The 22,608-nt window shown below is 51.2% G+C and overlaps 4 protein-coding genes across 4 annotated transcripts; 1 reads left to right on the top strand and 3 right to left on the bottom strand.

Annotated features, from left to right (window-relative positions):
* Positions 1-122: 122 nt before the first annotated feature.
* On the top strand, positions 123-5,191 carry EMWEY_00009350 (helicase, putative; the record flags this gene model as incomplete). The annotated part of the gene is made up of 9 exons (XM_013482417.1): positions 123-1,538; positions 1,640-1,831; positions 1,948-2,187; positions 2,349-2,486; positions 2,726-2,845; positions 3,106-3,733; positions 3,875-3,998; positions 4,154-4,793; positions 4,946-5,191. 9 exons carry the CDS (start codon positions 123-125, stop codon positions 5,189-5,191), a joined length of 3,744 nt encoding a protein of 1,247 aa, XP_013337871.1.
* A 1,062-nt stretch (positions 5,192-6,253) lies between these two features.
* Positions 6,254-10,943, bottom strand: EMWEY_00009340 (FAD-depdendent monooxygenase, putative; the record flags this gene model as incomplete). Its single annotated transcript, XM_013482416.1, has 8 exons — positions 6,254-6,414; positions 6,602-6,973; positions 7,187-7,295; positions 7,507-7,683; positions 7,899-8,147; positions 8,251-9,671; positions 9,974-10,111; positions 10,589-10,943. The coding sequence occupies 8 exons, from the start codon at positions 10,941-10,943 to the stop codon at positions 6,254-6,256; spliced, it is 2,982 nt and encodes a 993-aa protein (XP_013337870.1).
* A 1,684-nt stretch (positions 10,944-12,627) lies between these two features.
* Positions 12,628-13,290, bottom strand: EMWEY_00009330 (50S ribosomal protein L12, putative; the record flags this gene model as incomplete). The annotated part of the gene is made up of 1 exon (XM_013482415.1): positions 12,628-13,290. One exon carries the CDS (start codon positions 13,288-13,290, stop codon positions 12,628-12,630), a length of 663 nt encoding a protein of 220 aa, XP_013337869.1.
* A 3,080-nt stretch (positions 13,291-16,370) lies between these two features.
* EMWEY_00009320 (exportin 7, putative) lies at positions 16,371-22,159 on the bottom strand (the record flags this gene model as incomplete). The annotated part of the gene is made up of 15 exons (XM_013482414.1): positions 16,371-16,439; positions 16,565-16,628; positions 16,745-16,868; positions 17,174-17,252; positions 17,517-17,675; positions 17,860-17,936; positions 18,080-18,273; positions 18,428-18,615; positions 18,738-18,831; positions 18,950-19,162; positions 19,401-19,668; positions 19,916-20,110; positions 20,223-20,483; positions 20,690-21,605; positions 21,806-22,159. 15 exons carry the CDS (start codon positions 22,157-22,159, stop codon positions 16,371-16,373), a joined length of 3,255 nt encoding a protein of 1,084 aa, XP_013337868.1.
* Positions 22,160-22,608: the final 449 nt, after the last annotated feature.

Here is a 22,608-nt window from a genome sequence, read left to right as displayed (position 1 = left end):
AGGCTGTTGAATGCATCGCTGCCCCTAGTGTTCCAAGGATTCGCAAAAGAGAAGCAGCGTAGCAGTACTGGCCTCACGAGACCAGAAATGGGGACAGCAGCAAAGACATAAACAGCATCAAAATGATTATTCGCGCAGCCCAAGGGGTGTGTAATTTCGGGATTGCAAATTTCCAGCGCAATGCGCGTGCGAGAACGCCGCCGCCGCAGCAGCAGCAACGGCCACTGCATGAACAGCAACAGTTGGAGCGGCATTGGCAGCAGCGGCGGTCGATGGTGGGAGATCTGCAGCTGCAAAGGGTATTTGCCTCTACCATACAGCTGTTTCAGCGGCAGCATCACCCAACAGGAGCCTCTGAGAGAAGAAGCAGCGGCGGCAACAGGAGCAACAGCACCAAACACTGCACTGGCGGCCGCCGCCACGACTTAGGTTCAATATCTGGTTTAGTTGGAACCATGCCATCAGTAGTTGGCTCACGATGCCTGATACAACGGGCTTCCATGAATTCTGTTGCTGTAGTTTCTCAATGGAAGAGTAGCACCAGCGACCGGTGTGGCCGTGACGACATTAAGTGGGGTGGCCGCGTGCAGTCTTTTTCCTCGAAGCAGAGGGGCGTTTCACATATATCTGACTTTTTAATGCAGCAGAGACAGCAGGGGGGGCAGCAGCAGGAAGAGGGGAATTTGTGGTGGGAGGATGCAGAAACGGAGAGTCAACTAGATTTCCTCGGTGCTACCGCTGCTGGTGTGGAGGGTCGTTGCACTGTTGTTCGGCAGCAACAGCAATATGAGGAACACAGGCAGCAGAGGCAACAAGCGTACTCTATGGGGGCAAAGGATCTAGGGGATTCGCCTCGACGAATGCTAGTTTGTGCAGCAACTACTGATGGCCCCTTTCGTTCATCTGCTCACCACGATGCAGAAACAGCACAGCTAGTAACAACTAAAGCAGCTGCGACAGCTGCAGCGACAGAAGGCACAGGAGTGGCGGCGGGAGAAGTGTCTCTATTTCTAATGGCTTCGCCCCTCACACCAGCCGAACGCCAGGAGCTGCTGTGCCTTTGGCGTCGTCTGTCCTCTAGGGAGTCTCTTCTGAAGTCTTCCGAAGGCATTTCCGAGGGACCCTCTCTAGCGGCGCTTCTGGAGGCGCGGTGGAGCCTCCCGGCTTCCTTGTTCTCAGCGGCACACACACAAACGGCGTACCTTCGCTGGCTTTACAATTCTCTGCAGGAACACCAGGAGCAGCAGTACTGCCAGGCGCAGCAGCAGTTGCAGCAGACGCAGCAAGAAAAACAGGAACAGGATTGCGAACAGCGGCAGGCGAGGCGCCATGAAATGAGTAGCTTAGAGAGCATGCAGTCGGATGCCTTCAGGGATTTACTCCAATCGATTCGAGGCCAATTCGACCTCGAGGAAGCAGCAGCAGCCAGGAGTGTCAAGCACCAGCCTCATGAGAGGCTGCAAGTGCTGATGCAAGAGTGGACGAGGGCTGTGAGAGGCCGGCAGGAAGGGGACCTTCTTACCAGCACCTATCGGCTGGTGAGCCACACGTCCAGTCGATTCGGTACAGAACGGCGGGCATGCACTCCAAATAAGATGGAACCAACTTGGGGTCTTTTGTGTTGTGCCATTGTATTCAGCTTCTGGAAGTCTGTGCTGCAGTTGATCGCCCTCTGGGGCCCCTCTCAGGGACCCCTGGTACTGTGAAAGACCCAGCAGTCTCTCCTCTGCTCCCTCCTGCTGCAGGTCCCTTGCTTGCTCTCTACCGAATATACTTGGCAAAAAGTGGTATATCTGCTGCTGTATCGTATAAGAACATCTTGAAGCTAGTGGTGAGTGAGATACAAGTCTTTATGGTGGTGTCGTTACTGCTGCTTATTGCGGGTAAGGAGCTGAAGCGGCTCACGCGTCTTCTTTCGTGTGCTTCACTGTTCGTTTGCCATTTTAGGATCTGACGACTCCTGAGCTTTGGTTTCCCGTCGGACGCCAGCGTCAGCGCCGGGTTTGTCTTTCCTTGGGGCCGCCGAATAGCGGCAAAACCCGGGGAGCCCTTGAGGCCCTCCTGGGGGCCGCAAGTGGGTGCTACATGGGACCGCTTCGTCTGCTCGCCACTGAGGTGTACAGTGAGTTACGGAAGAAAGGTGTAAGATGCTCTCTGATTACAGGGCCTTCGAAGATCATAGACCCGGTGAGCAACCTCGCAGCCACAGTTTCGCTGTTAATGGCCCCAGCTTGTTATTTTGTGGCGTAGCTTTCCTAGGTTTGACTGCTGCAGCCCCACTGTACCATAACTGCGATGTTCCAGCAATTTTAACAGTTTGGCGATCTTTGCTACTGCCTATGTTCCAGGAGGCGACTCATGTGTGCAGCACAGTAGAGGCTGCTCCTTTAGATATGGACTTTTCCGTCGGGGTGATCGACGAAGTGCAGCTCTTGGCGGACCCACACAGAGGGCCCGCGTGGACTCGAGCGTTCTTGGGCCTCAGGGTACTGACATGCGTACCCATGCAGATGCTTGTGCTGTGTTTGCGTTTGCTTGTCCTGCTGATGTGCTTGCTAACGGTGTTGGTTCTCTGGCCGCCTGCAGTCTTAGTGGCCGGGGTGCAAAACTCTGTTTTCTTTCCACACTTCTGTTGTGCCTGTTGCATCTGCTTCGGCTGCGAGTGTTCTAACTGCGGCTGCTATTATGTTTATCGGTCCCCTTATTATTTCCTTTGGCGCTGCAGGTAAGGGAGTTGCACGTATGTGGAGAGGTGGGGGCGGAGCCTTTGGTGAAGAGTCTGGTGTTGCGATGCGGAGATACAATCTACAGGGAGGACAGAAAGGCCTCTCTGGCCAGCGTAAAGGTGAGGCTGGTTAGATAGGGAGGCCAGGGAAGGGCTTTTGCAAAGGATCTGTGGAGGCAGATGTAGCAGAGTGTGCAGGCGTCAGCAGAGAGGTTACTTACATGCAGAATCTTGTCAGCCAAGGGGGAATAGTGAGCAAAGGAGTGATATGGGGGAATACTATGGAGGATGGAGACAAGGAAAAAGTAAGGGCAGACGGGGACAGGAATATCGCTACAGAGAGAAGAGTTTGCTAGGGTGCCGTCCTTACTCTTGCGCAGGTAGAAACAGAGGCCCTGCCCGCTGATTGGATTGCAGCCCTTCAGCCGGGAGATTGTCTCCTTGCCTTCTCTGTAGTCGACTGTTGGAGACTCAAGGCCCTTCTTTCGGCTTCAGGCGTGCAGGCAGCTATGTTATACGGGCAACTGCCCCCTGAGGTCAGGGTGCAACAAATAGAAAGCTTCAATGAGGCTGTAAGAATGCACTCATGCGAGCAGCAGCAACATGTTCAGGATAAGTGGGGACAGCAGAATCTACCGACTGTGCATCCAGATGAAGCACCCTCCCAACCCGCACAAGGGGCAGCAGGTGAAACACGAGCATCAGCAACATTAAAACCAGAAGGAGCAGCAGGCTTAGCAGACGCAGCAGCAGGATCTTCCCTTCCTGCTCATTCTGTGCTAATAGCGACGGATGCCATTGGCCTTGGGGTGAATTTATCAATTCGTCGCATCATATTTACTTCCACTTGTAAATACGATGGGATCTCTCTAAGGCCACTGGATGCCTCCGAGGTGCGGCAGCTGGCCTATAGGGCCGGGCGATTTGGGGGACCGTGGGGAGCTCAAGGAGGTCTTGTGAGTGCCTTGCAACAAGACCAGCTCGATGAGCTCCGAACCATCCTTGAAGGTTCGTAAAGCCATTAGTCTGCAGACACTATGGATATTGTGATTGTTATTGAACAGGAGGCCGGTGAGGAAAGCCTTGCGGGAGGACGGTTAGTGCAGTGCTTAGTTGTGTTATGTTTAGGGTCGTCGGTGTGAGTTGCAGGCCCATCTGTTTCTGCACCTGCTCTAAAGGCGGCAGCTCTGTTGCCGGAAAGATGGGCCTTTGAATTGTTTGCTCATTTTGCAGCGGGGGAACCTCCAAAGTGCACTGCTCGCCTCATGCAAAAGTAAGCTCAGACCGAAAGGCCGTATATCAGGGCGCAGCAGCCGATGCCTAGCGCCTGCAATACCGTAGTTCCTAAACACGGAACATCCGGTCTACGGATTTTCCGGCGTGAATGCTAGCCTGTTTCCTTCCAACAGTCCGTGCTTTCTACTACAGATTCGTCTCCCTGTTGCACACAAAGGCTCCATACTTTATACCAGCTGGAGCCCTTCACAAGGCTGTCGCTGTGGCAGCCTTGCTGCGGGACGTTGCGTTGCCGCCTCCGGAGTTATATATCTTCTGTATGGCGCCTGTTTCGGTCTCACGGTGCACCCAGGGGCATCGAAACGAACGGCATCAGGAGGGAGGACACTCGAATATGCCGGAATCAGAAGATAAGGCCGAGTTGCCGTGGCAGGGTGCAATTGATGTGGACAACAGCCATAGCCCTGAAGCGGCAGGAACAGAGGGAACAGGATCAGATTCAGCAGCAGCAGTAACTGCAGCAGCAGCTAGTATCAGTCTACCCATGCAGGCAGCCCTGCGTTCTTTTGCTGTCTCCCTGGCTGCAACTCGAGTGGTGCCGTTGCCCTCTCCATTCCGTGTCGTCCGGAAAACAGACAAAGAACAACAGCAACACCAGCGGATGCAGCACTTGGGGCTGTGTTCTGCAGAAGAAGGGCCCTGGAGCTCCTATACGGCGGCTGGTGTTGGATATTTGGGGGGCACAGTTGATCCCGCATCTGATGGGGAGGAGACAGAAGCAACCCCAGCAGAGACAATAGAGGCCCTTAGGGCGTGGGAGACAATCTATCAGGTATTTGCCCGTGCTGGCATTGCAGCATCTGCTACTTGCTTGGACTTGCTAGGGGCTGTTAACAGTTCAGAAGCTGGTTTCTGCGGATGCGAGCTACAAGAACAGCACGCCGAGTACAGAGGTAGTTGCAGGGGGAATGCGTGTGTCTGCAGGTCTTAGACTTGTATTTGTGGTTGGCGGAGAAGCTCCCAACAGCGTTCGTTGATGCGCCACTGGCACTGAGTGGGAGATCCCTTGCGGCTGATGTAATCGCGAAGGCCTTGCAGAGGGAGAGGCCTCTCCAAGGTTTGGGGGCTCGTGACCAGCTCGAGCAATTCTATCGTTCACGAATGCCCAAGGATTTGAAGGAAACCAGTGGTTTTCGGCCCCAAAAAAGCCGTGAGACGCAGCACGCCTAGCACCCTGCTGCGCACACGCAGAGTTTGTTAGTGTCACTTCTCCAGGAATTTCATGTACGGGGCTCTCTGCGCGTGCGGGAGAATGCATGAAAAACTTTGACATTTTCACAGTAATCGTTTCCTGCGTCTTTGCAGAGCATGCGTGTGATTGCGGAAGTGGGCACTTTCGAATGGTTCGGTAGCGTGCTCTGCAGGGGAGCACACGTTTAAATATCACTTAGCATGAACAAAAACTGCACAGGCTGGCAGACCTATTTTCATGCGGCTGGGCGCAAGAATACAAACTACACGTCGTCGACGCCCGGATGTGACAGTGGAATAAAGTGCTTCCTTCGGCGTTTCCTGTAGCACTCCCATGGCCAGTCGTCCAATTGGAGGGACCACGTCGAGTACACGTAAGATTCTGTGTGACAACGGCGTTGTCTCATGGGCAAATCACGGCCATATGGCCTGATTAAGGGCACGAATATGTTAGTGTGTAGGATAGTACGCATGCACACGTACGCGTGTTGTACATGCGCACGTACTTCAATACAGACAATCCTATGCATGTATGCGTGCAAAGTGCATCGGCGCTTGGGAACGCAGATCCCGAGCAGACTCAGATGAACATGCGGAAGGGCTTATGTCGAGGTGGTGCATGTGCGTTGATACCTATTCATTCATCGTGCGTAGACACGCACATATAATTATGTAGACATAGCGTATATACGCGTTCACATACATTCATGCACGTGAACGCACAGACGCGCACGTGCAAATGCAGGCATATTCAAATCGTCGCCTGCCCTAATGCTCACAATTTAATGTACATCATAACACGCTTACCAGGCACAGTATCCATACCACCACCACCAATATACCTGTGGACATTCGGGTGCTGCACGCCGCTGGGCCAAAAGGTCTCGTATTGCCACATACTCGCAGAAGCCTACCGAGACTCCATCTATATTTAGGAGGTCGCTACATTCAGTATGTACAGCACACCAAGGCATATAGCCGTTTTAAGGGAAACCACCGGGGGTCATTCATGAATAAAACCCCTCAAGTGCGGTATGAGTTTCAAAAAAGCCTATCCAGAGAGCTGAACAGTACCTCCTCCTCAACTGAGCGTGCATTCCATATAGCTGCGATGTGGCCATCCGGCCTCACGAGCAACAGAAGATCTTCTGGTTGGATAGTCCGTTGTGCTTCTGTTGAGAGTACAGTCAAAGCGAATGCGCCTGCGCAAACAAACAATTCAAACACAATTCGCACAGTTGAGAGTTCAACGTCTGGAAGTAAGCCGTTTAGTGTCTCCGTGTGTGTAGGGGTGCGTCAGGGGGCTCTGCGGATGGGTGTTGGCACAAACACTCTCTATTTGGGTCATCCGCCGTTGCGGGTGGAGTTTAAGGAGTAGGGTGCTTTTACTTTTCACATCCGGTCGGCTTGTAACGCGCCTCCAGCCAAGTGGGAGGCGAGCACTGGGGGGCCCTGCTCCTAGCACAGCAAGGGCGTCCGGCTTTAGTTTCAAAGGTTCCAAGGGGCCAGGAATCCAATCAGGCGGTGGCGCAACCTCACCAACAGGTTCTGCTATCCAGGAGATGCCGAAAACGAAGTCTGATGCGGCATAACGAGGACGCGATACTCGCGCACATTCCTGTGCTGCTGCCCTCTGCTTCTGTCTCCACTTACTTAGCCCAGCAAGGATACGGCTTTCGTGAAGTTCCGAAAGCAGAAGGAGACAGTAACTGCATGACGGAACTGCAAGCGCCGGCAGATCCACCGTTGACAACGCGTAGACTGCACAAGACGCCCAAAACACAGTATATTTCCCCCATAAATAGAGCAACTCCGAAGAAGCAGCATCCTAGAGGCTAGCTAAAATCTGTCGCGCTAACGTTCCAAGACGCTTCCTTGACAAACAGTGTTCTCGTAGCGAAACGCGATTCCCGAAGGTACGTTCAGCAGCTAGGAAAAGGACACTTGAGGAGCAAGATAAACGAATGCACGCACCTGATGGGGGGCCATTTTCGCTGTGGTGAAGAACAGCCTTCACTGGAGCATGAGGCAAGCGGGCGCCAAACCATGAAGTCGGAACCAACCGCCAGGGGGACTCCGAAACCTGGCACGGATCAACAGCCATTATGCGCTCAAAACATTCCACTCCATCTTGCTTCGCAGTCAATCCATATGCGCGTCCACTCCGTTTGGAACAAGGATCATACTCACTGCGGTTGCTTGCGTGCCTGTGCTCTATCGCCTTTCCTGCTTTACCTCAGGCGCCCTAATGCCTGCTGCCTGTCTGTGTTTTCTTCACTCATGTGTTGGCATACCTTCAACGTAGGTGGCCCGCCCTTGTCTCCCCTCATAAGGGCTGATTTAGTGTAAGCGTAACCCATGTCAACACCCTGGAATCTCAAACCCAGATGAGTCTCATTGCTACTTAGCAGCACACTGATCGTCTCAAGCATTTTGCTTCTAACAGGCCCCACATGCATTTGAAAGGCCGCCTGAGGCAGAAACGTGAACACAAGCGTAATCAACACGGCCCCACATTGTCCTTGATAGCTGCGCATCAACAAAATAGCAATATGCGCATCGGATATTTTGGTGTGAAAAGGAAATTGAACAAAACTGATTAAACAGGCAGACTCAAAACTTGCCCATCTGCAACAGCACACACACCAGCAGCTGCCGCAGAATCAAGAGTAATAGGTCCTCTCACTTTCGCCCTTCCAATGCTCATGAGGCATTCGAGGGCCCCCTTGGCTATTCGTGCTGTTGCGTCTTCTGCAGTTTTTGCCACACCTCTGAGGCCTGCAGCAGCTGCTACGGTTGCTATCGCAGATGCTACAGCGCCAGAGGCTGTAACCAGGCCCCGGGCTGCTGCTGCCGCTGTATCCCAGTCCAGGCCTAGCACTTCTGGGATGCACCGCCCAGAAGAGAAATTTTTGCGAGCAACAGCGCAGGTGTACTGAGACAATCACACACAGATGTTTGTTATTCCTACTGTCTTGGCTTATTGCGCTGCCAAGCTGCTACAGAGTGGCGCACTTCCAGCCTAGCTTGCGGCATACCTCAGCCACGAGTCTGCGTTCCTCTTCATAGCTTCTCAATATCTTGCCTGCAGGATCCGCCTGTTGATGGGTTTTCTTCTGCTGTTGTTGCTTTTGCTGCTGTTGTTGTTGCCGCGGTGCAAAAGGACCTTGCCGAAGATGGTAGCTTTGGGCGATCTTCCACGAGGCATTCAGGCAATCCGCAATGCCCAAATTCATTCCCAGGCCGCCTGCTGGAGGTAGACAGTGAGCTGCATCTCCTATCAGCAGTACACGACCCCTAAGAGGCCCCCAGGGGCCGCCGTTCTCCCTCAAGAGGCTTTCCTGGGTCTCCAGGCCTGGGGAGGAGAGACGCTTTTCCCGACGATGACAATCATTTCCTGGGGCTTGTGGGAGGCGCCCTCCTGGCAAGTATTGGGATGCTACCTTTGCAACCATCTGCCAGGGTCTCACGTCCTGAATCTGAATGTCTGTGAGGCGTTTCCCTGCTAGGTTTTCGATTAGGTGGGCGGCCTGTCCTTTTTCTTCGTTGGTCCCCAACTGTAGCATCTTATCATCACGACTGAGCGGGAAAAAAGGGATGTGAGCCACAAACAAACCGGTCTTGAAGCAATGGCAAACAACGACACCTATACACCGAGGACCCAAAACGTAATACAGCATGGCACGGTTTTTAAATCGGCGTAAAGCTTCATACCCAGGGCCCTTTGCAGAACCCCATGAGGCCCTCCCTAAGCCTTCATCCGGCCGATAGGCCCCTTGCTTGTAGCAACCGACGGAGGCTTTCTTGGAGTTTATTGAATGGTTGCGCCGCAGACAATCATCTTGTTGCTCTATGGCCGCAGCCAGCTCCTTAGAATGAAATGTTACATTTAGGAAGTGCTGGAGTGGCGGGCCCCCTACAAGGGACGCGCCACTCCACTGTCGCACTCTCGAACCCGCTCCGTCGCTGCCAATCAAAATGTCACTGGTTATCTCCCAAAGAGACACACCACCATTGCTGTTTCCCACAGAAACAACGGATTTCACTGGACCACTGGGGGCGCTGCTACCTGAACTGGCGCTAGTGTCCTCCTGGCTAGCGCCCTCCCATCGTGCACTCAAAAGCAGGCGAAGGGGAGCTTGCTGCTGTTGTTGCCCTATCCCTGTTGTTTGCCGCTCGGATGTATCACAAGGGTTCTTTTTGCTTGTCTGTTGAGGCCACCCTGATCTGTCCCCCTGTACAGGCCCTTCCAAGTGTAGCTGTTCCTTGTGCTCCTGTGCAATCGCTGCACCACTAGGGCCGCCCTGGAGGTCGGCAATCCACTCCTTGGAGGCTCGTGCCTCTGCTTCTTTGTACAAGAGAGGAAGCAGCAAGTTCTGAGACAGCTGGGTCATGCGGCAGGGGCTAGCAGTCTCTTTGTAGGTTGTGCGGCCATCAGGAGACTGCATCTCTTCGAAACCTGTAGCAGCACCAAAGGCAGGCAGTAGCAACCCTTGCAGCAACTGGAGCAGTAGCAACAAATGTACTTCCGACTGCCACAACAAATAGAGCACATATGCTACTGTAGTGCTCCCAGCAACACCCTTAACGGCATTCACACTAGGTTCAGCTTCGCGTACAGAAACGCCCGAAGGGCACATACTGCAGCAGCAACGGAACACCAAACAGAGGAAGCTCACGCAACACCTCTAACCGCAGCAGTCTTTGCAGCGCAAGCAGGAAGTATATGCAGCGCATGCAGCAGCAACACCACCGACTTACCCTGGAAATGGTCGACAGCAGCTAAATAGTTGTTTCCCACATCAGTTAACTGGGTAGTGTATATGAATGACCTCCAGTCGTTCAGGCAGGGAGAAAGCGCATCGACGCGTTGGTCTAGGTGCCCTAATTGCCGCCAAACTGTAGCCCACACAAACGCCATAAGCTCTCTGCGCACCTAGGTATTACGTTCGGTGGCTAGGCGACTAGCCATCCACATAGTTACCTAGCTCACCTACCTACCGCGTCGCTATATTGGTGAAAGGAATGCCTCTTGCCAGTACTCAGCTAGGCAGGAAGCTAGGAGAGTGCTTTAAACGATGCGCAGCTAACTAAGCTGCACTGCCACTGGCGCGCAGGTGTATGCGACGCTTGGAACCTCTAGTAAGTGGTTACAGTACCGTATATCTGGACGTGTAACCGTTCGAAGCCTCTGTGTGCTAATGCTGGTGAGATAATTGGTGCGGGTGCACGAAACTTTGAAGGGGTTAACGAGACTAACGGGAAAGGACGCAAAAACGAGGTAAACAGAAGACAGGCACGCCTGAACTATCCACCAGCAACGACAGCACAAGCAAACCCAGAACCTTCTATGCAGCAGCACCTTCGTGCACTCACTTTCCATGGATCTGTTGGTTATGTAATGTGCTTTGGGCAGACAGGTAGCAGCTGCCTGCTGCTCCAATAGCAAAGTAGGGACACCTCCTTTCTGCAACAACAGCGCCATAGTCAGGCCTACAGGCCCTCCTCCAACAATTAGAACAGGAACGTGGATCTTACGAATACTGCTGCTTCCTGCTGCCGCCCTTTCTTGGTTGCTGGTGACATGAAGGCTACCATCCTTGGAGGCACAAGTGCTAAATGTCATCCACTTTTCCAAAGGGGTCCCACGCAAAAGGACAGAGCAGTAGAGAAGACCCCCAGATGACCTCAACAGGCCCCCCAACAAAATACGAGGAGACCGGGATATCATCTAGTACAGCGCACTTCCTTCCAAAGCTCTTTAGACTGGGCAACCTCCCCAAACCCTGTACATGAAAACGTCTAGTCATGTGAGGTTAGCTGCTTAACAATCGCTGTGGCCAGAAGACAGAATGGCAGAACTGATCTGGTTAGCTCTGCATGTACGAGCCGGCCTTTTGTCTCCGGCTGCAGTTATATGGTGTTCGGGGTATTCATGGCCTTGGTGTAGAGCCATACGCGGCGAAACAAATACAGCATGAAGAGATCTAAGAGTCCTTCATGGAAGACACACCCAATGAATAGCAGTTGAGAAGGTTCTGCGCAAAACCGTCAGCCCTCCAACAGTGGCAAAGCTGGAGTCTTCTTCCATGAAGACACCCACCCCTACTGGCTACATCTCAAACTCTGAGGCAAAGTTTTGTTACTGATCCTCTTTTGAAGGAGATTAATCTATTTATTGTACCCTTGAAGCTCTTCTCCATGTTCAACGAACGACCGGAAGGCTGGTCCCCAAGGGCCCCCCCACTGAGTCTGCGGAGCTGATGGTGAGCTCTAGCAAAGAATTGTGTCTCATCCTCTTTCTACTAAGGAAAAATTCACCAATTCTTCTCAATCGCAAGAAAGAAGATGTCTAGGGAGATCCTTTATCTCACTGGCAGCTCAACAGCTGGTTGAATTCCACCCAATTGCAACTAACATGGGCGCTAAGCAGCCGCAGTCAGGTACAGCCACTTAAAGAGGCCTCCATAAATGGATAACACTGACATCCCTGTGAAAGAAATTCGGAACATTCTCTCATACAAGCGATGCGTCCCAGTTGTTTGCCTAATGTTCCCTTGGAACAACGACCCTGCGGCAGCAAATGTCTTGTTCTTCCTAGAAAGCACCCGGTGCACTAGGCCCCTAGGAGCAGCAGACAACAGTAGGGATTGCAGAAGCTAAGAAGGCACTGCGACCCCTGAAATGTAGACAGCAGTTAAAGGGCATTACGAACTCGTAAGCGCAGGCTCTACATGACCACCTGAGCTACACTACCCGTCTCTGGTGAATTTACTTAACCTTCCAAAGTTCGCAATACCGTACAGATGTCCTGAAGCTTCAGCTAGACTTTAAGCTATCCCTGACGCCGGAATTGAGTGCATTGTTCGTTTACTCTCAGTACAGGCAATGATCAACGATTAAAACAGCTAGAATTGTTCATGAGGGGGTCGCCCCCTCATTTGTCGCGTGCCATACAAGGCCGTATTGGGCTACACCAGACACCACGTCCCCTGTACAGCCCGACCAAATGCCAAGGTCGCTGGAGCCGGCTTTCATTGCACGGGATTCTCTTGGGAAAATCCGTGGGTAGCATAGCCTCGGCAAAGCGTTCATAGATTAGTATGCAGACGGAATCCTCTCCAATGTAACGAGAGTGCCTGCAACAGGCCCCTACACTACACAGGGGAAGATATTTGTACAATATCAGTTCGCCCGGAGGTGACTCGCGCGCATGGGGGAACACAGGGCGGTCCTCACTGGCATCTCGTTTACCAGGTTCCCCACATCAGTATCGAGAAGCAGCATCACATGGCTGCTAGTCAAGCACCTCTGGGTAATGGAGTTGGAGGCCACTGAGTACAGATCAGAAGCCTCCCCACGTCCAACGACAGGGCAACACTGGGATAACCAACAATTTTCACGGGCCACAAAGTTTAAACCATTTCCACTTCTGCTCCAGCAGCCTTAAGAGCATCGAAGATCTTCTGTGCTTCAGCTTTCTCGATATTTTCGGTTACGTCTTTGGGGAGCGTGTCGATAAAGTTCTTTGCCTCTTTGAGACCTAAATCTGAACGTAGACTTCGCAGTGTCTTGATCACGGAAATGCGATTAGCAGTAGGCACAGCTTTAACCACGACCTTGAATGCTGTCTTCTCGGGAGCCGCAGGAGCAGCCGAGGCTCCTGAGTCCCCTGAACTCTGCGCACCAGCCGGCGCTGCTGCTGCTGTCCCTGCCGCAGCCGCCCCTAGCGCAGACGCCGCAGACACCCCAAAAACCCTCTCCAACTGCCGTACCAGCTCCGACACTTCGAGAAGAGTCAGCTGTTGCAGCTGCTCCAGCACAGCCTGCACGCGGGGACCCACTGGAGGCTGTGGGCTATCTTCCCCCGCTCCCGCGTTAGGGCCTCCTGCCGAGAGTGACGACCCTGGGCGAGAGCATGTAAAGGTGGCTAGAGAATGGCAACGACGATGAGCCGTCAAAAACGAGGGATGGTAATGTGTGGTTGTCAATACAGCCGCTCCTCCGGGTCCTGCAAAGAGCAGCTCCGTCGTGGCCCTTCCCCGTGGAGGCCCTCTGGCATGCAGTCGTCGTGGCATGAAGCACAAGCTGCTTGAGCAGACAGATGCTATTATGCTGAAAAGAGGGAGGGCAAGCAGCAGCAACAGCAAACGCCGGCATCGCTGCTGCAGCCTCAAGAGGGGTAGCAACATGGGGGCCCCTTGCCCGTGGGGGCCCCCGAGAGTGAGGGGAGGCGCCAAGGGTCTGAAGGGAAAGAGAGTGGCTGCAAAACTTGAGTTTCGAGAGATATATCCTCCAGAGGCTCTTGTTTATGGTTTGGCTCTTCGCAGGCACGTACGTTGTGCGGGATACTCCAACAAGCTATACATACGTCCCTGCTAGAGACGCCAACAGTGGGTTAGGAGAACCTAGGCGCCAGATTACTCCGGGAACAAGATTACACAGTACAAAAGCATTGGTATGTAGTAGGTGGTTCACAAGGTAAAATACTGCTGTCGTTTGCACGGCATATTGCCACATAGTACAAATGAACTAGTCCAGCCCCAAACACTGCCGCCGCATCCTGGCGAGTCCCATGCTTTATGTACCTGCTACACTTCCGTTCAGAAACACTCAGTTTCCGATTAAACATCTTGCTTTTCTTCTTTTAGGCAAAACTTTCTCTGAATCCCAAAGCAGCGGCACTACTCAGTTATGGGCAGTCGGCAGCGGGGAGAGGGGTTGGCTGACACGGTCAGTGTAGTGCACAGGCACTACAATGTGTCTCAGGTGGGACCTCTAGCGGCTTTATGATTATAAAGGGAATAAATATTAAATATTTTAGGAATTACCACATTATTAGCTAGAAAAAGGAATTAATACTACTAAATCTTCTAAGAAGTGGATACCATAGGTAGAGTCCTAGCTTAGTCGTCTGTGGTATCTATTGTGTTCCTAGAGTTGGATATTCCGATCACCGCATTTCGCTTTTGCAGAACATTGAGGAACAGCCAAGGCCCTAGCCTGTTGGGCGCATGCCCCCTTTCTGCGCCTATCCGTATCCAGATAAGATTGCAATGATCCAAGTATTTACACCTTGTTTTTGTACGAGAATGCGAATGGGATGCTCACATTCATAGAAGGAGCGGGAATTTTGTTTTCAGTGTTAAAACTTTTGCGATACTGCTTGAACGGTCATCACCAACCAGAGTGTTCCCGTGACTGTTCACCCCGTCTTGATTCGATGGTTAAGATTCACATTCAGGCAGAATTACGCATTCTAGGATTATCCTCGAATTTGTTGAAAAGGAAATAATGGTAGAGGTTCCATGCGATAATCAAATATTGAGAGAAATTCCGTAACTTGAACTCGTTAAAAAACGTCAGACAAGAACACACGCACGCGAGGAGCTTGTTTCCCCGTTTATTTTGGAATATCGCTTGTGATTGCACACGGAAGGACACTTGGGGACTTGTTGTTTCACCCATCCAAACTATAAATAGAGAAATACATTGGTTCCTAAATAATCCCGCATCCACTTTTCCCATCAACTCAGCGGCCAACATCGTAGAAGGTTCGCCGGCATCACCACGGTTGATGAAGTACACAATGGTATCAAGAGGCTAACCACTTTTCACTGTGTGTGATAAAATTTGCAAAGGGCGAAACAAGAATATCTCGGCCCGAGGAGTTTTGTTAAGCTTACGCGTTGTACCCGCTTTCAACTTAACATCACTTTTCTTGTCCACCTTCCTAGAAATGGTGAATGACGCCATCAATAGTTTAGATTCGGCCTCGAGCAGCAACCCTGCGACTACAAATTTGCAAGGTGAACTATTTTCCGAAGAGAGTTCCGGTTACTGAAGAGCGGTACACGCAGCCCCTGAGGTTAGCCACCGGTAAGTCTCCGCCGGTCGGCTAGCAATGAACCAATGGCGTCATTATGTGGGAGCATAAACTTCAGGCAGTTATCTGGCGAGACGTCTAAGAAGTTCATACTTCGAGGGGATCGACTAGATGTTCGAACAGACATTCGAAATACTTTAGCGATTCGCAGTATTGGTCCGAAAGCCGTGGAAGCGTAGACACTGACGGTTAAGTTCGAAGCAACTTCTGCCCCCTCTGTTCCTAGATATTTCCTTTAGGGCTGTGCGTGTCTAAACAACTTTGGCTTGGAAGGGAGCTGAGACTTCACTAGAGCATGCCATTTCACGCCCTTTCGTATCTTTTCGCTAGTCCCCCATTTCGATCGCGTAGACGAATCTGAGGGATTTTACAATTTCCGTAAGCATCGATTGCAGGCATTGTGCGACTAGAGGGGAGATCGCCAGACTTTGCACCAGCAGCCCTCGCTATCACCCATCCCCTACCCGCAAGCCTCAAGACAGCGTTGGTTCCTAGTTTTGCACCTAATACGACTACCTCTGAAGAACACCTGCGAAAATACTTTTGCCGTAGGGCGATCGGAAACTGAAGATGGTCAATTATTCTTTGCACCGACACTGCATATATACAACAGTGAAGGAATGCGTTGCCTGCGCAGGTTAACTTATTACAATTGTCGTGAAAGGCACTCATTTTTTGTGGCATATTACCGCATGAAGTAATCTCCGTGCGTGCGTTTTCGTCTGTATTGCGTTTCCGCCGGTGTCCATCAGAGTACAAGCAGAAACCAATAACATGTTATCCAATGGACGCCTCAGTAGTTGTTGCAGTTCTGCAGCATGTATCACTCTAGACAAAAAACAATATGATGGAAGTGGGACTAAGCATAAGCATAGCTCTTCCATCTGAAGCAGCTTCCCTACGCCTGATGCAGATGTGTTCTACAGTCCCAACTGCTAACAAAAAAGATTACATAGAGGGCATCTTCGCTGTTCCTCGCAGTAAGAGCGTGAAAAACGGTTGCTGTTAAACCGCAGCGGCTGCTGCGGACGAGCCAGCTACGGGGCTCCTATCCCTGCAAGTCCAGTTTCCGCAGTACCTGCTACTCCCGCAAGAGCCGGGAGCCGATGAGGTCGCGTGTGGACTGAGGAGAATTCTGTGCACACGGTAAGGCGACCTCAGCAGCCACTACCATCGGCTGCAGTCCAGCCCAAACGAGGTGCAGGGAGGCACCCTAAACGACTTGATGCACTGTTCAGAGCGCTCTACATGCGCTGAACAAGCGACTGCCTCTCACAAACTGAAAGAAAACATCTTCCGAATGTCGTGGGCAAAGTGGTAGAGGTTCCGCATAAACCTATCCTATAAACAACAAGCAAATCACCCACATATCCAAGATAGGAAAAGAAAACCCCAAGAAAAAGCTTCTCCGTTAGCCATTCGAAAAACACACGTGGCGTGGCGCTTATGAGCACACCAAGACCTACTTTGTTTGCCGGAGATAGGTCATCTTGAATGTTGACCATCAACTCCGTGAAACAGTTCTCCGCTCTGCACAAGCACGCAAAACTGCTGCCAGGTACGTAAGAGTCAAAAGACACAAAAAATTGTTGGCGGTCTTTTGATCACGGCACCTGCCCACTGAAGAAAAGGGTTCCTATTCTTACTGCGGTCTCTTGCTCTCAATTTGCTGCTCAATAATCCGTTGCTTTAACTTCAAGTATTCGTCTTGTTGTAGTACGATCAGGCCCAATAAGACACCCGATATTGCGAACAGGTTTGGGAGCTGGCCTAAAATGACACAAAATTGCCATCACTCTAATGATTATAAATCAACTGAATAGAATATATATGTACGCGAATATGGCTGGGTAATAGTTTACGATGCGTTGCTATGTTTCCCGTTGAATGCAAACACAAAAACAGAAACTATCAACCGGCAGCACAAGCCACAATCTGGAGGTATAAAGACTCGAGAGAAAGTACGTGTGAATACATTTACTAGAGGCCTGGGGCTCGAAGCGCTCCGTAGAGCACGCGCGACCAACTTAAGCAATTACAGATTTGCAGTCCTCGCTCCGAAGGATGATACATACCTGTCATGAGCAGCTGGAATATCAGCTGAAGCATTCGCGGTAAACTCCCTGGCTGTGCCTCAAGAAATGCACGCACGGCCTGCGATTAAAATACAACTGCAATGTGCCAATTTCACTTAAAACTACCAATCAATGCGCTTCCAATCGATGCCATCCTGTGTCACGCTTCGCGCACGGCGAACGGTGCCTGCTTTATTAATGCTATAGCAGGGGCATCAACCCTCCAAAACTGCACCATCAGCACCCTCAACTACAATGCCATTACAACTGGCCCATGGATGCGGGCGAAAGCGAGCCGGGAGATAATGGCAGACAGAAAGGAACGAAAGACAGTCAACCTTACATCTCCCTCTTTTTCCTCGGAATTCCTGTGCTTGAAGATGAACTCAACAAAATGGCCCAAGGTAGCGCAAGACTGCATAAGCACTGTTTCTTGTGCGCAGAGGCCATCCTCAACACACCGCAAGAGCTGAGCAAGGTGGGCCGGCGGAAGCTCTAGAATCTGCCAACACAGGAGTCCCAAATACATAAGTCAAGTCGGCAGCCGAACGGGTACGACAAATACCCCGAAAAAGCATGTCCAAGCCGCATGTTCCAGCAGTAAAACCTACGGAAGACCTGTATCTACAGCTGAATATAGAGTTGGATGTGAGTGGAACAAGCCACACAAAGGTCAAGAAACTTACATGTTGCATGAAGGACTCCGTGGCAACCTCAAGGAAAGAGTAGACAGGCCTTAGCGACTTCAAATAAGCCATCAAATCTGACGGACGGTGGAAAAAAAAAAACAAGACACAGATACAAAAACGTCTTCAGTCTCACCGAAGAAATCATTTGCTGCGGTTCGTGAAGCAGCCTGTCCACCAAATAATTCAGTAGCAGATCATTACGGAACTGCACTCTTACCGTCTTGGGGAATCGCTAGACACATCTGAAGGGCAAGACGAAGGGAATCCTTTAGGACTGTGTCCCCGTAGACCTCAAAGATCGCATAATGGCAATACGAGCCGCTAATGATGTTGCTCAAGATCTGCAGCGCGACTGCCATACCCTTGTACTTTTCCTTGTACGTATCGGTGACGTCCTGCTTCTGCAATATCCTGAGTATACGTAGGAAGGCAGATGCATGCATGGTAGAATTCAAAGGAGAGACGAACCAGTAGAATTCAAAGGAGAGACGAACCACTCAACAACATAAATAAAGCATAAAGCATAATAAAGCTTATGTTCCTACAGAGTGACTGGTGGTCGCACCGGTTTCCATATTTAAGCACAACACCAGATGCTTCCTTGAAAAGCCGGATGCCATTTGCGGAAGACTCTACGAAATGGATCCTGCTGCCTCCTCTGTTACTGACGAAGTCGGCGATAAACTTCAGAAGGGGAACCATAACTTCAGAATCATCCCACCAAGCATCTGCTGCCCAGCTAAATATTGTCATCTGACATACAGTGCACACCCAAAAGAACAGGCATAGGCTGTTTTGCCTTTGCTCCATCCCAACTCGAACAGAAGGCTTGGTGCTGTATGCGATGTAGGACGCGGCGGAGAGCCAAAACTTACCCGAGTGTTTCCGTTGAACTTTTTGGCCGGCGACATCAACCAATCAAAGAGGACTGTGTACGTCGAGCTATTTCCAGAGGCGAAACTCAGTCCCCTACACCAAGTCACCGCAGGTTTAGAGCTCACGTGGATAGGCAACACCAACCTCATCGAGTGCCGTCAATACTGTTGTGCAGAGCAACGGTCACAGGAGAGGTTTTCCACTAACCTACCTGAGATCCCGCACGAGGCCAATCAGAGGATCCCGACAAACTGGAATGCGAATCGAACTGGGATTTCTCCCTTCATCTGTTTGCTGCCACAACGAAAAGAAAATGGCATCCATGGGCTGCACGAATTGTTCAAAAGTGACGGCAGCTTTCCGTTGTTGATAAAATAACAATGTCCCGAGCGTCAGGTAGTAAGTCGTCCGCAGTCTCGAATACCTAAAATAAAGCGCCAGCAGCGCAAACCAGGAGGCCAAAACTTACTGTTGAGCACGACAATTCCACTACAAGCACTAAAGCGACTGCAACGTCTATCCCTGGGGCAACTACTGATAGGGATGGAGCAACAAAATGCGTGGCCAGATGCTGTTGACCGAATTACAAACATTAGAATGCAGAAGTACGCGGTGGCACGAGCCCTACTTGGAATACAGGACACAGAAAAACTACAACGCACCTGCTCATCGAGAGGAACTTAAACTCTGCGCTGCAGTGGTTAGTCAGGAAATAGGCGCCAGTTGGCGTTTCCAGTAGCAGCCGGCCCGTGACAATGAGCTCTGGGGCTCGGGAGATCCAGTGAACAATATGTACCCCGGCCACAAACTCAAAAAGGAGGTCCATGGACTTCTTGATGCACTCTGGCATGTCAACGCGGTGCTGGAGATTGAAGCCAATCTTGCTCACTAAGGTCGCTACAACCGCCTTGTCATCAGCCGCTCCTAGTGCTACAAAAGAACAACACACTAGATGGTTCTGACTCCTTTCACTCCAACACAAACACTGGATCTCCAGGGCAATCAATTTAGTCAAGTATCCACAGTAATTCTACAATCGACGGACTGCAGCAAGAGTGGGTGACCGGGTGTGCCCGCAGCCTTCTAGAAATATCGAGTGCCATCATGTGCATGAATAACTAGCAATAAAAGTTGTACAATCCCCTATTTTATATAGCAAATTGGTGCAAATCCTTACCTGTTGCGAAGGCACTCGTGACATCCAGTTTGCGGGCGAACTGGCCAATGAAAAGCTTCCTGAACTGATCCAGGAAGTAAAGAAAGGCCAGCTCGAGGGTTTCCGGGGTCTCCTCACATTTCGTCTCTTCAATCAAGGTCAGCACGAGCTTTGACAGACCCGCGTTTACCATTTGCACTGTCTCTGACGACGCATCTGTTGGCAATGGGAAAAACATACAACGCACCATACGCAGTGGAACTTAACTGCGACAAGTGGCGACACGCATATATACGGATTCATGGTCCGACCACAGCATTCGACATACCGTCTACGTATACATCGGGGAGCCTGCCTGTCCAGTTGCTGCCAACAAGAGCCCCGATAAGATACACAAGCCAAGTGATCTTCTCCTCAAAAACTTTCCGCCCGATTTCACCGCTTTTCGCCTTCGCTTTCGTCTCTTCAAACAAATCATGAACCATTCGTGCTGTCTTCGTGTAGCGGCACCGTGCAAGCTGAGAAAGAACTTCCAGCTGTTCCTGGCGCAGCACATCGTTCGTTAAGGGGCTTTCCCAGTCACAGTTGTCTGCAGGTCAGGCAATGCGCAGCGAGTACAAAGAGGGCGAATGGTAAGAGTTCGTAACGGTAAAAAGCTAGCGTCTGTTTGACGCTCCAACCAATCAAACGGCAACAAGGTTAGGGAACCATAAGTATGGCCTGCCAGATGTGTACAAACAGGGAACGGGAGTGAGCCAGGCAAGAACCACTGAGCAATAAAATCGAGTGGCTCACCTGCATCGTCGGCTATGGCCTCTGCTACACACATGCGGCTCATAATAAATGCTGCAGTTATTCTCTCAATATAAAGCTCCAAGTCATTGGGAACTTTCTGCTTATAGAAAAGCAACGGCGAGATCACGTGAGCCCATACTCCCAGAAGGTAATGTTTACTATTCGGCAACCGTTCCCACGATCTTAAGCTCTCCATTGTGAAATCGAACAGATATTGAGGGAATTCTCTGAAAGGCTCTGAGGCACAGAGTTCGCTGAGATGGTGGGAAGTGTTAATTTTGCCAATCAGGCGGCAGAACTCGTGGTAGCACAAGTCGTCCGTTAGGCCCGTCCTTGTCTTGATTATCTTGAATGCGCCGAGGATCACAGCACTCATATACTTGTTCCTCGCCGCAGTGGTTTCAAAGAAAGACCGGCGAAAAGCGGAGATGAGGACGAGGCAAGACAAACACAAGCGCGCACATTCGACGCGAGGCCGGTGAGGGTTCTTCTGCCAGCAAGCATTGTATAGGCTAAAAAACATTTTGGGAAAACGTTCCTCTCTGAACTCGCTCCAGCCTTGCGGGATCATAACTGTGCTCTGCTCATCTGTGGTATCGTCAGCTATGGTTCCCATGAAATCGAACGACAGACAGTTGTTCGCCAGCTGCAGCACTTGCTTGAGCAGGCGCGTCTCCTCTTCATCATTCGGAACACGAATAGCCCCGGCATCGAACTGCTGGAGAGTCTTCACTGCCACCTTCAAGATAGACGAAAGTGCAATGTCGCGGAAGGAGAAGGCAACGCGACGAAGACGAGACATGTGATACCCTATCTTCGGTTGCATTTCCTGAGTTAACTCGGTATATATGTATAGCCCAACAACCCAATGGGCAGTCGATGCGCTTAAGAACAAACCAACTTGATCCAGGATCTTCTGCAGTCACAAGAGTACACAGACCAGCAACCAACACAATGAACGGCAGCATGCGCAGACTTAGTACAGATGCCAAATGCCCCAATCAACAACGTCTACTCAATATAACAACTCTGTGCAAGCCTTGTCGATGTGTAGAACTGCTGAGGTAAGCTGCAGAAACTCGCCTTGTCCACATCTTCAAACCAGGAGAGCTTCACTATGCGACAGAGCAGCCGAATGAGATGGCCAAGTATTTCCTGGGCGTTGTGCAGCAGATCCGCACTGCGCTGGTAAAGATAATTCAGCAGAAAATTGCGGGTCTCTTCCTTCTGCTTGTCAGATATCTGGCCCCAGTACCGAGTGAAGAGATTCATTAACCCCGAGCTCGCAAAGATCAACGCCTGAAGATTAGACGAATGAGCCAGAACTGCCTGTAGCCTGGGCATGTTTTCAGGGTTATTTACAAGAGGTAGAAGCACCTTATGAGCCTCATTTTGTTCTTCCTTTCCTCCGCCACCGTAGAAAGCCTGGCACAACAGCTCCAGCTGCTGCACCTCTGCCAAATCAGCCATTGTATCACTACCTATCAGCGCGAAGGATGAGCAACACGAAATTGGCCTACTTATGCGACCTTCCCATCGCAATTCAAACTCCTAAATGCTAAGGCGAGGCACCAACACCGCCCTAGGCACACGGGGGCTTCTCTCAGACACAGGATGTCTAGTGCATTTCGCGGGTGCTGAGGAAAACAGGAAGGCCTTTCGGATGTTCTAGGCCACTGCTGCCGCAGCTGCCCCTACTGTTGATGTCACTGCTGATTCCGCAGATGGTCGTGAGGCTAGCCGGTTCTTGGACAAGGCTGTGGAACGCGCAGCGCGCTGTGAGGCATGAAGCGACTCCACGGCAAGATGCGTGTTATTCAGCTCCCTACCCTTCAAGGAGGCTAGTTGTTTTTGTCAGAAAGCGAAGGAACAGGAGCAGTTTGTAGGATTAGGAAGGATTGGAAGGCAGAGCAGAGGGA

This window comes from Eimeria maxima, genomic scaffold (assembly GCF_000499605.1).
Source record: "Eimeria maxima Weybridge genomic scaffold, Emw_scaff61, whole genome shotgun sequence".
In the NCBI taxonomy this organism is placed as follows: domain Eukaryota; phylum Apicomplexa; class Conoidasida; order Eucoccidiorida; family Eimeriidae; genus Eimeria; species Eimeria maxima.
This window is presented reverse-complemented; position numbering and strand designations above follow the sequence as displayed.